Raw genomic sequence first — 16,384 nt, forward strand, 5'->3', positions numbered from 1 at the left:
TATTAATTCAACAGTTGAGCGGGATTTGGACTCAGGACACTGGCATCCCAAGCCCGCCACCCTAACCATTAAGCAAACACCAGGCATATTGCCAACAATGGCTTAACATATCTTGCATGATGATCCAAAGATCGTCTCACATGATGGCTAACAAACGATGTAATTTTCTCCTCGTTCATATATATATATATATATATATATATATATATATATATATATATATATATATATATATATATATATATATATATATATATATATATATATATATATATATATGTCTGTCAACAATACCAGTGGACTAAATCCTATCACACACCACTCGCCATCTTAAAATGCCAAAAAACACTATAAAAGCGACTGTAGGCCGAGCTCAACAAATCACGGAGCTTTAACCGTGCGCGAGGCACAATTCTGCACTTGCCCAGTTGGTAAATTGCACAAGGAAACTCAATGGTAGGGTAATGTAAGCAATAAAGGCAGGAGGAAGTCGAACATTTGATCAATGCAAAATGCCACACTCAAACATTAAAGATACAACGGTGTCTTTCAATAAAGGGTCGCTGGGGAATTGCCGACACCGTGGCCAAATTCCGGAATCCTTCCCAAAACTGCAACTTGCAAATGGTCTGATATTCTCAGATATTCCTTGACAACAAGTTACAACACTTGCTCTCTCAGAATGTGCTTGCTGTGCAGGCACAGAAACAAATTCAAACACCGAAGTATTCACATATCAACAGTCATCTCTGGCTAAGGAGGCCAACCATTATATACTCCGTGTTGAGTTGAGCAGTTTGGTGGAAACTAAAACCAGTGAGTCGGCAACAACTGCAAGAATGGTGGATTATCGGTGTTTAAACATCTATTGCAACACAGCAGCCTCCTCGATCAATTTCTTCAATCCCACACACACACTCAAAGTAACTTCCCTCTTTCCTTCTCTACACCCTCCACATCACACTACTTTTCCTGAAACACCCCGACACACTCTCAATCAGCAACTTCATTGGCCAAAGTCTGCTGAGTTTGACCAGAATATGACTAACAAGGACTACAGACAGCATTACCCTTCAGATGAGGAGGAGGAGGAGGAGGAGATTGGGACCATACTCTGTGCAGAGCGTTGGTGCTGCTTAAGCAGTCTCCTTGGCTATTGGGCACAATCCTGGACGGGTCACCACTCCGACACAGGATACCAGCATGCTGGCACTGATTTTGCCGACCTCGGAAGGACGACAAGCCGAGTTAACCCCACCTGGTATTAATTCAAGAGCTGAGCAGGATTTGAACTCAGGACCCTAGGATCCAAAGCCCACCACCCTAACCATTAAGCCAACACCAGGCATACCTTCAGATGGAGATGCATTAAATGAGCTCACTGTCCGTATATAGGATGAGATGTTAAACCAAAGTCCCTTCTGCCAGCATTTGCTGATGGATGTTAAATATCCAGCAGTGTTTCCTTTGCAAATCATAGGCCAAAGTGTGCTGGCGCCATGGTCAAATTCAAAATTTCTGTCCTAACCAACCGTGGGGGCTGACGCCAGTCACTGACTCGTGGTGGACCCAAGGGACCAGCAACCTACCTGGTGGGATACAACATTAGGTCAAATACAACAGTTCCACAGTTGTCCTTGAACTGACAACTCATCCACATGGGCCAAAAACGATACATAACTCCACCTCCAGATTAAGACTAGCACAATAGAAACAACGATGCTATACGTTCCCAGATGTGAATGCATTATCCTGAGAAAGAGGAAAGTAGCACACATGCACATTGCACATTGATGAAAACATTCATGAGAAAGCATTTCTTTTATTAGAACACATTTTGGAGAAAATAGTCCTTAGTGATGACAAAAGCTTATAAACTCAGTAAAAACTAGAAGGGCACTCTGTAGAGCACATACCTCCACCACCCAATGCCTGATCCACGAGAACAAATCGGGCCCAATACATTTTTGAAATATCATGCTTTACATCGTTTTTGGCCCTATCTCTCAATGGTGAAGAATCACTTTAAGAATTAAAAAAATTAGCGGATCCGGATCCAGATCTTCACCAGAATCAAATCAATTCATCCTTGTCACACACCTAACTCATCCTCCAAGTTTCATCTGAATCCGTCCACAACTTTTTGAGATAACATGCTATATATCAGTTTCACCCTCTCAATGGCGAAGAATCACTTTTAAATTTTTAGGAGTCAGATCCGAATCCGGAACTTCACCAAAATCTAATCAGTTCGTCTTTATCACACACCCAACCTGCCCACCAAATTTAATCCGAATCTGTGCACAATTTTTTGAGATATCCTGCACACAAAGCCAAACAGACAGACAAACAAACAGACAGACAGAAAGCCAGGGGCGAAAACATAACCTCTTTCCACCTTCGGTGGCGGAGGTAATAAGGACCCGAAGCCACACAAATTTATTCCGGGGGTCAATTTGGCCATGGTTTATTATTTGGGCTTAAGACACTTGAGCGAATCAGTAAATTGTGCACATGCAATAGGTTCAAGCATACGAATCAACTCTGAGATCAACAACATGTGGTTGAATCACAACTGGTATGTTGCGTTGTATTGTGACGACGCTGCTTCTGCCACTGCATTGTGGAAGAAGGTCAGGTATCAAAGCAAATGTGCAAGGAAGTTGAAGTAGCTGTGCCAGCTTCTTTAAGCAAAACCTGATGTTGCACATGCAGCTCAATAAGCTTCAGACCATTGGCTCAAATTTCAGTGTGAATACAACACAGACAACAGTTTGATGCATTGCGAGCTGATTTTGCTTCAGTAAGGTCTTTTGCAGAAATAGCTAGACAAATCCATCAAACTGATCTGCCATGATATGGTCAAGCCGGTGAAAATGAATTAGCCTCACCCCATTGTGTCCTGCTCGGGGGCAACACGGTCAATTATAATCTTCAGCCGGTCCCAGCGCATTTTGCTGCACTCCTTGTGGAAGTCAAATGACTCGTAGCTGAGAGATAGAAGTGAAAACAGTGGAGGGCACAAAGGTGAGGATAAAAATAAAAACTCCAAAAAACACTCACATCTCAGAAAACAGACTTATGTTGTTGGTTTTTTTTGGTCGATGTTGTACATCTGGCAAAAGCAGTTTGCAAAATGCAGATCGCCGCATCAAACTGACGAAAAAACCAAACATCTTTACAGTTAGATTTGGGCTCTTGCATATAAACTTTAAACTAAAAGAACAATAAACCACCAGCTTTGTGCAGACTGCAAAAAACACCCAAATCTACTGTGTATGACAAAACCCCTCCATGGTTTGTCCTACTGCAGAATATTAGGCATAGAAACAGGTTGGAAAATAAATGATGGCCTCATGTCCAATACACTAGAGGGGTCTTCCTGGCAAGGGACTGTCAAGAACTCCAGAGATAATGGTTTAAAATTTTTGATACACAAAATATCTTTCACTTTTCCACCTCCGCCTTTGACCCCCAGTTGTAAATGCTGCACAAAACCATGGAATGGTTTTGCACTGAAGAGAGATATGCCTGTAAACAAGTACAAGCAACAAATCTATCTACATGGCAAAACGTTTGTGCGGCGGAGCATGAAGCAGTGTTGTACATGACATGTTGTACATGACATTAACCCCAAAGAACCAACAAAAAGAAAAATAAACCTTTAATCATGATGCTTCTTAACCCTCTCATGCATTACCAACCAAGGTGATAATTGGAATGACAAAAAGAGATATATAAATATTGCAGTTTTAGATGGGGGATACAATGTGTTCACTGAATGAGTGGGGGGGGGCATTAAATAAGTTGCTGTAATTAATTTTTCTCAAAAACAAAATGAAAATCTTAACGGACACCTTGCGTTTGATCATGTGCTCCAAATCAATAACTACCGAGTGCAAACACAAGGAAATGAAGCCTCGGGGTTCAAAATCAGCAACATCTCTTTACAAATCCAACTTCAATGATCAAATCATGTCATGCCATTCACTGTGGTGGATTTTTAGGTGTGCTTGGTGACACATACCGAATGCGGTCATTGTCAAGCCGATTTGTCAATGTGCGGAATAACTCTTCCAGCCCTTTCTCCAACCCTTTATGGTCCACCTGTGATCGACAAAAACTACAGTCAATACATTTAGACCAATGCCAAAGCGATCAGTGATCACTATACAATCATAACAGCACGATGCTGGCAAACAAGCCTCCACGGATGTCATTAGCAAGTAGAGATGGAAGAAAGGCAACAAAAAAACGTCAAACATAATTAAACAATTATACGTGCTGTTGTAACAGTAATGCAAGCACCATTGATCATATCCCAAACAGCCAAAGGGTGCAAATACAGCCGAAAAAGGAAGCCTATCATTCCCGACGGTTCTACTCCAAGTGGACATACTTCATGCATTAAAAGCAAAGTGAAGACCCTTGGTGGTTGGTAAAAAAATATATATTCATCAAATTGATTCCAAAGGAAGAAAGATGCCGGAGGAATCATTGTGCATGAGTGAGCTCATGAATAGTGGAAAAAAATGCAATGTACTACCTTCAAAACACTCTCCTCCCACACCTCTACCCCTCTCTCATTTCCTCAGTTTTAACAAATTTAAAAGGAAGATGAAAACAGTTACTGACCAAGTTTATGATGATCTGCTTGCCATAAGTCACAATCTGACCATCAAAGTGCCTCTGGAAACCGTCCAGCTAAAAGGATCACACAAGAGAGCAAGGAAAGGCAAATGATACATCTTATAAAGTGTAAAACAACAACAACAACAAACAAAACACACATGCACATGTCCACAACCACACATTCAAACAAGAGGAAAGTGTCTCATCCCCCATCAATCCATTTAGAATTGTAAAAAAAACGACAAAATTGTCGATGAAGAAACATCCCCATGAGATAGAAATGCTATTTTAATAGATGCCGACGAGGCCTTTGTCCATAGCTCAATCGAGTACTGCTCTCCAGCCTCACCTCACATCTCTATCTCTATCTGTCTCTCTCTCTCGAATTTTGTGGGATCGAAAGCTCTCAAAATTATTGGAATCTCACGTGATGAGGCCAAAGCACAAGGTCTGTTGCTCTCACATCGTAGAGAGGTCGACGGTCTCTGTGTTCTTCTCTGCAAAGGACCGAGCCTTAATTATACCATTAATTCTGCAACATTGCTCCCTCTGCTCCCTCGGTCCTCTGACTCTCACCACCACCTCCAGGATGTACTGTACACACTATTGCAGTAACCCTCTTCTGGTTAACCTTCCAAAATGCAGGCCGACTGCACACCTCAACTCTTTTGTTCCTTGCTTTTCTCATCCATGGAACCGCCTTCCAGGGGCTCTTTCGTCTCACTCTTCCCTTCAAGGCTTCAAGGAAGCAGTGTACAACCACGTCGTGTCATCCCCCACCCCGACCCATGATCGTTTATTATCCCAATTAATCCTTCCAAACCCAACCCTCTTACTTGCCGATTTGAGTGTTTCTTTGCTCTTCTATGAGCCTCGCTATTGTTGAAAAAAGATAGAAAAATTAAAAGATGCCAATTCTAGCAAGGAAAAGGCTGTTTCACGATGTAGTTATACACTTATTCAACTTCCACCACGCCCCCAACCCGTCCAATTTTGATGTGTGTAAATATTCTTCCCATAAATGTTATCACGTTAAAAGGAAGGCACATAGAATTCTGTTTCTTCTCACCATGGTCAAACCTGAGACACCATTTAATGAAGGGCTTGAAAGCAGAAATCCATAAAAGCAAAATAAAAAAAAATCAATAAATAATTTCAAACAACAGGGTTTGAGCGCTTGCAACCCACGAACAGGAACATCCTGTCGCGCAAACGAGCAAAGTGTTCTAAATAAAGCGTGCGTGTTACTCACACAAAGTTAAAAATATCAAAGGTTAATACATTGAAAACTCCTCCACCCGAATGAATTAATTACATTTGCAATCACTTGGCCATAGCCGTGTAAGTCAAAGTAAAATTCCACTGCTTTTCAATGCTGCTATTCCCTCCCTCCAGGACTTCAAGTTGGCAATTCGTCACCTTCTCAGGTCATCATTCCTCCGTACCTGGGACACTTTCCATCTTCCTTCGCCCTCCCTACCTTTCCACCCCCCCCCCCCCACCCATCTACATGCAGTTTGCTGTGCTTCAATTCCACCACTCTCTCCTGTTGTTGTTCTTCCTTTACCCATTTGCTTGTTCACATCCTGTTCCACTGCCTCAACATCGATGCATTACCGTGCACCCTCTTTAACCTTGCTCTTGCGTGAGCCAAGATTTTGTACACAAAATAAATAAATAAAGCCTGAAAGAGTACACAAAACTAGAAAAGACAGAAAACATTTATGGGTGTGTGTGTGTCCTGAATTAAGCTAGTGTGGTGAAGGATGACATGCATCATTAAATAAACTAATCTCATTAAAAGTCTATGGGAGTACTTAAGGAACCAAGGGTTGCTGAAAACCTCCAGGCAGTTAACCCACATCCGTATCAAGACAACGGGTCACTAATTGAGCAGTTAAAGAGGCTTTTAAAATTCACCAGGAAACACTGCATGCACATGCTACCAGGGTCATTGTTTCTGCGCATAAACCCTCAAATCAAGTTTGATAATTTTGCACCATAGCATGCAACAAAATTAATTACTCGCTTGCTGCAGCAGCAACATGATGGGTGGGTGCATGAAATGTCGTTTCATAATTTAATTTCACTTCATTCAATTCTGGTTTTACAGTTGAAAATAGGGAGGCTGTTCAAATGCGGAACCCAAAACGCACACGTGACGCAGAATCATTATGAAGTGACCGGCTCGTTTCCCGCGATCTCTGCATTGTGGAGATTAATGTCTCCCAATGGGACTTTCCTGGAAGTTAGAAGGATTGACGAGCACACGCAGCTTAACAACGGTGGAGTTGGAGTGCGGTCATTGAGATCTATCACTCAAAAAAAAATTACAATTGCCTTCTGTGCACATTGATGTGGTCTGCACGGAACTTTGGGCTCCAGGAGATGAAGGTAGATTGAAATGCTCCAAATTGGGAATTCTTTTGTATCCTAATTGGAGTTCCTTCAAATGTATATGCAAGTTGTGAGGAGTGAGTTGGTGGGGTGAGACGGGAGGAGAGATGGAGGGTGATAATTGAGAACTTCAAGAAAGATAAGGGAAGGAGGGATGAAAGTAGAGCAAACGAAGAGTAAGGGAGTTGGAGAAGAGAACAGGTGGGACAAAATAAGAGGTGGGGAAGTTTGGATGAGACAAAAGTAAAAAAATAAATGAATTATAGTCATGTATTTGAAAAGTGAAGTGGAGGGAGAGATGGTGGTGGGACGAGAGCATTTATGCCATTGTTGTGTACATAATATGTAGATGGCCTCTTTATACTGGATGCTGGACTGACAGGATGTCCTAGACCGAGAGGAACACACTCACCTCCAAGCTGTCCAGCCTGTGTTTGAATCCCAAGAGAAGAAACAGAATCCTGGTATTTCACAGGCAGGGTGATTCATCAATGTACAGTGCCTACAGAAAGCCTGCACCCTCTTTCAAAATTTTCACCATTTGTTGCCTTAAAGCCGAGAAATAAATTGCATTAAATCAGACGTTTTCCGCCTTCATTTACACATCATAACCCACAACTTCCAAGTGAAAAACAAATTACACAAATGTCAGAAAATTAATTTAAAATATAAAACTAGAATATTTTGGTTGGACAAGTGTCCACCCCCCTGAGTTGATACTTGGTGGAAGCACCTTTGACAGCAATTACAGCTATGAGTCTGTTGGGATAGGTCTCTTCCAACTTTTCACACCTTGATCATGGGTAATATTTGCCCATTCTTCTGTACAAAACTGTTCAAGCTCAGTCAAGTTGTATGGGGAGAGATGATGGCCAGCAATCTTCAAGTCATGCCACAGATTTTCGATTGGATTGAGGTTGGGACTCTGACTGGGCCACTCAAGGACATTTATATTTTTGTTCCTTTACCCCTCCAGTGTAGCTTTGGCTGTGTGCTTCGGGTCATTGTCATGCTGACAGGTGAACTTCCATCCCAATTTCAGCTTTCTTGCAGGGGCAGCAGGTATTGCTCCAGCATTTTTCTGAATTTTGCTCTATCCATTTTCCCTTCCCATAACATGATGAGAAACATTCCCATAACATGATGCTGCCACCACCAGGCTTCACAGTAGGGATGGTGTTCTTTGGGTGATGTGCCGTGTTGGGTTTGTGCCAAACCTAACATTTTGCATTTAGGTCAAAACGTTCCATCTTGGTTTTATCAGACCACAAAGATTTTTGCCAGATGGCTTCAGAATCTCTGGAGTGTTTTTTTGCAGACCTCAAACGAGAGTGAAGGTAGACTTTTTGGGGGTAATGGCTTCCATCTTGCCACCCTACCATACAGGCCAGACTTATGGAGTGCTTGGGATATTGTTGCCACATGTACATAGTTAGCAGTCTTTACCATAAAGGCATGAAGTTCTTTCAAACTTGCCATTGGCCTCTTGGTGGCTTCTCTGATCAGTCTCCTCCTTGCTTGGTCAGTTTGGAGGGATGGCCTGATCTAGGTAGGGTCTTGGTAGTACCATATACCTTCCACTTAACGAGTGCCTTGACTGCTCCAAGGGATACTCAAGGCCTTTGAAATATTTTTATTCCCATCCCCTGATCTGTGCCTTGCTACAACTTTATCCCAGAGGTCTTTTGAAAGAGCTCCTTGGTTCCCATGGTTGAGTCTTTGTTGTGAAATGCACTACCCAGCAGAGGAAACATACAGGAAGAGCTGATTTTCTTCTGAAATAATCAGAATCACTACAATTTAACACAGGTGGAGGCCAATTAACTTAGTGTGTGATTTTGAAGGTGAGAGGTTACACCTGAGCTAATTTACAATTGCTATTATAAAGAGGTGGACACTTATCCAACCAAAATATTATAGTTTTGTTTTTGAATAAAATTTCTGAAATTTCTTGAATTTGTTTTCCACTTGGAAGTTGTGGGTTATGTGTAAATGAAGGTGGAAAGTATCGGATTTAATGCAATTTAATTCCAGGCTATAAGGCAACAAAAGGTGAAAATTGTGAAAGGGGGTGTAGACTTTCTATAGGCACTGTATGTGCCGTCCCTCAGATGGACGTTAAACGGACGTCCCATCTGCCGGCAGTAGTTGGTGGATGTTAAATATCCCATTAATGAAGAATAGGTGAGCTATCACCTGCACCACAGCCAAGTTCCTGCCCTAACCAGCAGAGTGGAACAGCCACGCCCTTGGCAAAAATACTACCCTGCAGCCTTGTGCTGCATTATGAACTAACGAACAAACAAACTATATGTTGACTCACTCCTATATCCTCCTCTGTGACCTTTGTTGCACATATTTTGTTTTGCCTCCAGCAATGTTAGTCATAGAGGTTTTGACCTCTTGACTCCAAAATCTACTCGGTTCATCTTTGCATCATTACACATACTTGTACGAAGTTTGGCATGCTGTAGATTCCTTCAGACGTTCCTAAGTTATCGCGGTAACGGAAACCCATCACATACAGATGCATGCACATACAGATGAACGCACGCACAGACAGCTCAAAAAATAATGCCTCTGGCGACTTCGTGAGCAGAGGCATTAAAAAAAAAAACAGGACCCCCGACAAATGGCAGAAGAAGTACAAATCACTTGCACCAACATACGTGATTCAGGGAGCTGCTGATCTGTGGCCATGGTTTGTACTTAAGATCCGGACGCTGAGACCAGAAAAATGGCATGGACCCTCGTGTCTGCAACGCCAAGCAATATGGTGAGAAATACTTGGCTTTTGGACCATAAAAAAACAGAAAAGAAACAAAAAGCATCCATGAAATCATCTTCAAACACAAGATATCTGTTGACCAATTAAAGCATCAAATACCTGAACAAAGGATGCCTTGGTGCCGTTATATTGAATAATTTGTTCGGTTTCTACATAGTTAGCTGCATGGCCTTCTTGGTCAATACCTAGAGTGCAGAACATCACGTTGCAGGAAATGTGCTCATTATCTTTGCACACAAAGGGGTCATCAACATATTATACACATAAAAATGGGAACATTTTTGACACTGCTGACCTACCCCCCCCCACCCACACCCAACCTCTCACCCCTCACCCACTCCAACCCCAGAGTTATTTTTCTCCTCTCTCATTGCTCATCTCCTCTTCACCAACTTCACCTTCTGTCTTCACTTGTTTACCCTCCCTTCTCTTTCTTAATGCACCCTATTTCCCTGCTTGTCAATATTTTTTCCTTAAATTTTCTCCCCACCAACCCCATCCAACCCAACTACCCATCCATTCATCCATCCATCAGGACCATACTCTGTGCAGAGCGTTGGTGCTGCCTAAGCAGTCTCCTTGGCCATTGGGCACATTCCTGGACGGGTCGCCACTCTGACACAGGATACCAGCAAGCTGGCACTCATTTTGCTAACCTCGGAAGGATGACAGGCAATTAACCCCACCTGGTATTAATTCAACAGCTGAGCAAGATTTAAACTCAGGATCCTAGGATCCCAAGCCCACCACGCTAACCGTTAAGCTAACACCAGACATAACTACCCATGGATAGGTAACAAAAAGACAGCCCACATCATCATACTATAATTCAAGAAGTGATTTGTGTTTGTTTCTTTAACTTATATGCACTTCTGAACCGATGAATGGAATGATTTGACAACTGGTGGTTGTACTGGGTGTATGCAGGGGAAGCTTTTTGGTGGGTGGGGGGGGGGGACAATAGTCCCAGGTGTTCAGAGTGGTGGAGGACCCCAATTCTCTCTATACAATAGTCCCAGGTGTTCAGGGTGGGGGAGGACCCCAATTCTCTCTATACATAAGTCCCAGGTGTTCAGGGGCGGGGGGAGGACTCCAATTCTCTCTCTCTGTAAATGTGTATGCCATTGCACTACTCCCAGTGATGCAATATCATACACAGATACTCCAATTCTATAGGAATTAACCTGTCCATAACCCTGGAAAAACTAACCTATCTGTAAGGATAGGTTCTTTGCTAGTATACAAAACAACCACAAAACCAAATGTAACAAAAACAAAAACCTTCCTCCACCCAATCATATCCTTCAATTTCAGACGAAAAATACAGAGAAACGGAACTGCCCAAACTACCCTCCCCTTCTCTTCCCATGAACATGTATCTATTCCAATGTACACACCCCGCACATAGTAGCGTACGCCTGCCCTGTAGCAGCTGCGCCGTGAGATGAGTATCCAGTCGAATGATTTCCCATTGATGATGCACTGCTTTATGGATGCAACTGCACAAGGAGTCAAGGTCTGAAAACTGGATCAATTTCATCAAGAATACATCTCAAACCTTTTATGTACAGCCATGCAACATTAACACACATCCCCACGCCATTCATACCCCAACGTGGTTCAGGAAGAGTATGAGGTAGAATGGCGCAATGACAAGCACAAGGCGCTGGCAGTGCGGAGGCAAAACCCAAAATAAAAGCAGCAGAAGCATTAATGTGGAAGGATGTTTCATTGGTGTCAAAGTGAGCGCATTGACAAAAGAAAGTCATAACACCATTGCTGAAATTTGAGAGCTCGAGATGGTATAGGAATAAGGATACAACCGAAGATCATAGGCATTGCAAACCTATGCAGCTGGGAAAAAACAAAACAACATGCAATGGACAATTATATTACAGTACTAGATCATGTCATGAGACAGACAATCACGTTATCAGCGAACAGCACGATTACTTTGTTTCCAAATGTATGAATGAACCACAGATTTGCCCGGCGATTCCATATACACACAGCAAATGCAGCTAAAAGGATAGAATCTGAAAGGCATTGTGCTGTATGATCACTATTTTACAAAAGGAAAATGCATAAGAAATAAGTTACAAAATATATTACATTCACTTTAAAATAAACTACTGAATCTGCAAAACTAGAAATAATCAACTTTTCTTTGCAAGGAACTTCCTCACCTCTGGCTGGGTAGCAATATCACTCAAGAGATGAGTGTTCCACACAAACCTTTGGTCAGCCTAAAAGGAGCAGCAACAACAGCGAAAGGAATACATCATCACATGTACATTGCGGTACGAATGCCACGACAATTTGAACGAGAGGGAAGTCGATGGCGTGCCATCGCAAATCCCCAAACTTCCCACCGAAAGCAAAGTTGAAAGACGGCATAAAGTTTCACCAGGAATGACACAATGTCTAATTTAGAGTTAACAATGATAATAATAATAATTAACCTCCGCCATCGAAGATCGGAGGTTACTGTTTTCACCCCTTTCTGTTTGTTTGTGAACAGTATTGCGGAAAAAACTCCGACGGATTTTGACGAAACTTGGTGGGGGGATTAGGTATGGTCCAAGGTCCAAAATTTTTTTTCTCGGTCCAAAATCCAATATGGCCGCTATGGCGGCCATTTTGAAAAAATATTTGAATTTTTTTTTTTTGCATTTCTATATGTTTTAAGTGATTTCCAACCCCCCCCCCCCAAAAAAAAATGTTGGAGAAAAGAACTATAACTCTGTCAGCACTGTTGACATCATATTTAATGAATAAGATATAAGGTTCACTTGAGTGACCCAGCAGTATTGGCGGCGGAGGTTTTGCACTCTCCCGAGTGCTCCCCCTGTTTTGACCGCTGTGATCCTAAGTCCTCAGCCAACGGGGCAGAACTGGGGGTCAAATCCCCCCCAAAAAGTTATATATTTAATGCATCACCAAATGCTGACTGCAATAGGCCTATTCAAAGTTTAATTTGAAAAAAATGTTTAAAACGTGCCCGTAATTGCATTTTTGTTGTTTGACCTTTTGACTCCGCCCCAGGGGGCACGGCCAAAAAAAAGATATTGCTCTCGCACCTTCTTGCCATGTGGTGATCATAACTACCAAGCTTGGTGAATTTCTGCACAACCGTATACGAGTCGATAGCGTGATGGATGGACAGACAGAGATGGAGCCAATTTCAATGTACCTCCATTTACCTCCTGAAAATTTACAGACATATAGACAGCCAGCTTCCTCCCATCCACGGGCAAAGGATCAAGCCTTAATTCTGGGCTTCACCATAAACTACGACCTCAGCCAGAATCCCACTCACAAAACATTCATTTTTAGCTTATCTGGAATTGGAATTCCAGATAAGCTATTGTCATCGTGCACCGTCCGTCCGTCTCCTATTTCAACTTCTCTGGCCAAACCACTGGGCCGATCCGCTGACTGATAAGGGCAGTGCAAAGCTCGTTGTGGTCACGTGACTTTTGGCCGACTTAGTAAATTTCTTCAAAAATCTTCTTCTTCAGACCCACGAGTCAGAATGCTACCAAATTTGGGTTACATTAGGACAGGGTCCTGATGTTAAATTGCAGAGGCCATGCCAATCATGTGACTAAAAGTGTGTCGAAATGGCTGATTTAGTTAACTTTTGGGGGTAAAAAAAAAAAAAATCATTAATTCCTTGAAAAATCTTCGACCAGTCAGAATGCCACCAAATTTGGGTTACAACATGAGGCCAGGGCACAGATGAGCTCCAAGTCCAGTGGTCCTATTTTTTTCAATGCAAGTGCACAAATGCTTCGTTTTCCAATTACATTAAATGGAATTTAGGTGTATTTTAAAACGGGAAAGCACTTTTTTTATGGAAAGTAAATAAATAAATAATCACTGCCTCTACATGGTGTGGGCACACTACCCCACTGTCAATGTATTGCCTTCTAACCCTGTCACCATACTTCCCTGAGCCCAGATTTTGCTGAAAAAGTGCTTGAACTCACCTTATGGAATTGGACAAAGAGTGCAGTGTTCCTCTCCACTAATATTTTGAGTGGAGATTATCAACATCAAACACGAGCTCTTTATCTTGCTAGGTCGAGGCCATCTCCGTGAACGGAGGTCGGAAAAGCCAGGCCGTGGCTGTTAAGTCAGATGAACAGAAACTAGCACATTGGTAAAATAATAATGCCAAGGTAATGCTGCTCATCATCAATGTCTGCACCCATAAAACTCTGCACATATTACTCCAAGGAGAAGCGTGCATGTGTGTGTCATGCTTTATTTTAAAGACTCCTTCCTGTCATTTGATAATAAAAAGGTACCATTGCAAAGCTAACTATAAGGGTACTCGAAAGAGCACATACCTCCGCCACATAAAGCCTGATCCACGAGAACATATCGGGCCCAATACATTTTTGAAATATCATGCTATACAGTATTATATCGTTTTTGGCCCTGTCTCTCAATGGTGAAGAATCACTTTAAAAATTAAATAATTCTCGTATCCAGATCCGGATTTGGATCTTCACCAAAATCAAATCAATTCGTCCTTGTCACACACCCAACGTATCCACCAAGTTTATCCAAATCCATCCACAACTTTTTGAGATATCATGCTATATTGTTAAGAATCTGGAAGCCTTGTGCACACAGACAGCCGAAGTTATTAGCATCGCTTAGTTATTTCGATAAGTGTGTGTTTCTAGTTAGGGCCCCCTACCTGTGTCTAATGGGAATTACATACATGTGCTACAAAGTTATTTTGATAGTTAGGATTTTTTTTACCAGCACAACACCAACGACACCTGTCTTCGCTTCCTCCCACCATCCTCTACCGGCAACATTGCACGCGTGCATGACAGCACGTACGTGGGCAGAGTTCACGAAGACCTGACGTCTCTCTCGCCCAATCCGGGGGGTGCAAGCGAGGTGGCCGTAAGTCGGTCAAAGGGCGCAGGGTGGGCTCCAAGAGAAGCAAAGCCTCTTCGGGGGGTGGGGAATCGAGACGCCCCGACACACCCTCGACCAATCATGGAGAGCCGACGGATTTCCCCGGTGAATGAGGTGCACGGAGGGGTGAGACGCGTTCCCCCACCCCAAGGGGGGGGGGAGAAGATATAGACGGGACGGCACAGTGTTGCGGGGTCTTCTGGTCGCCTGGTCTCGTGTCGCTACTGGTCTTCGGGTCTCGTGCCGCTGCTGGCGCTGGTCTGGTCTGCTTGATGCTTCTGGTCTCGTGTCGTCTCTGGCGCTGGTCTGGTCGCATCTCGACGCGGCTGGTCTCATCCTGGTTCGCTCGTCTCGTCGAAGACCGCACAAGTCAGGAAGGCCCCTTTTGTTTCTTTTGGGTATGTGTTTGTCTGTGGGCCCGTCTAAGTAAGAACTGTAAGGTGCTTTTTGCCTTGCACATACTGCATTTCTTATAGTCGGATAACTCTGCCTTTATGTGTTCCCTCCCCACCTATTGTAAATAAATATCCATTTGTTGAATGTATCAGCTCGTTTCTGTTTTCTTCATTGGTTTAACATGGTGCGTGTTGGGGAATTTAAAAGGCCGTTGTTGCCGTAGTTGTGTGCATTTGGACCAACGGGACCTCAGTAACAATCCGCTCGGGTTATGCGCGGGTCGAGCACGGAAACGACTCGTCCCGTTCGAGCTTCGTCGAGGGTGTGAATACTCGGTGGTTCGCCAGGTGGGCCTCTGGGAGATTTTGAAGTTTGGCAAATAACCCTGAACCACGTGGTTGATTTATTGACGATTCACGGTCGTGCAAGGGTCCTGCACCCTCGGAGTTATCCAAGGGTGACGATCTAGATTCCAGGTGTTCGGTGGAGCTGACCCTACTGCTCCACCTAGCTGTCATGCTCGCAGCCGATACCTGGCCCGCAACAATATATCGTTTTTGACCCTATCTCTCAATGGTGAAGAATCACTTGAAAAATTCCAGTAGTCGGATCCGGATCCGGATCTTCACCAAAATCGAATCAGTTCGTCCTTGTCACACACCGAACGTGTCCACAAAATTTCATCTGATCCGTCCACAACTTTTTGAGATATCCTGCACACAAACAAAAAGAGACAAACAAACAAACAGATAGAAAGGGGTAAAAAACCTCCTTCACCTTCAGTAGCAGAGGTAGCAGAGGTTTTGTCAGGTCAGGTTAGATCTGTGACCTGCTACAGGTACCATGTAAACCTGTACGAACCTGTTCCATGGTCGGGTTGTCGGCGACTAAACCGTCTCCCCCACCAGGTTTTCTGGTGAGGAGGGTGTTTGGATATGGACACCCAGCAGGATTAGAAACAAAACCTGTCAAAGGGCAGAGGAGCTCCTTGTGAGCCAACGGCCATCCATATCTAGTGCCCAACTGTGTCTGCGGACGTCCTCCTGCAGTTGGGTTACTTTTTTATTAGGAGGTTGGTGGCAGGATTTGCACTCCGGCCACCGTAAAACCCTTCATTCCGCAAAACACAAAAACGCAAAAAAATCTGAAAACCAACTCCGTTGGAGTACCTCCTGTGCAGCTTCCCTTCGCAGGGCAGCTCACCGGATGACGGGATTAGGGCAAAGCCTT

The 16,384-nt window shown here is 43.3% G+C and overlaps 1 protein-coding gene across 2 annotated transcripts in view; it reads right to left on the bottom strand.

The window, feature by feature from the left end:
- Positions 1-16,384, bottom strand: part of SACM1L (SAC1 like phosphatidylinositide phosphatase) — a 96,992-nt gene that overhangs the window by 11,922 nt on the left and 68,686 nt on the right. For both annotated transcript variants that reach the window (XM_085878132.1, XM_085878133.1), the window contains exons 6-13: positions 12,004-12,063; positions 11,638-11,671; positions 11,215-11,316; positions 9,917-10,002; positions 9,699-9,785; positions 4,636-4,704; positions 4,028-4,107; positions 2,892-2,990 (exon numbers count right to left, since the gene is read on the bottom strand). In XM_085878132.1, the coding sequence (XP_085734258.1) occupies positions 2,892-2,990; positions 4,028-4,107; positions 4,636-4,704; positions 9,699-9,785; positions 9,917-10,002; positions 11,215-11,316; positions 11,638-11,671; positions 12,004-12,063 (617 nt within the window). The remainder of the gene's footprint in view (positions 1-2,891; positions 2,991-4,027; positions 4,108-4,635; positions 4,705-9,698; positions 9,786-9,916; positions 10,003-11,214; positions 11,317-11,637; positions 11,672-12,003; positions 12,064-16,384) is intronic.

The sequence above is a fragment of the Eptatretus burgeri genome, chromosome 4 (assembly GCF_056783735.1).
Source record: "Eptatretus burgeri isolate ZD-2024b chromosome 4, Ebu_testis_v1, whole genome shotgun sequence".
Lineage (NCBI taxonomy): Eukaryota > Metazoa > Chordata > Myxini > Myxiniformes > Myxinidae > Eptatretus > Eptatretus burgeri.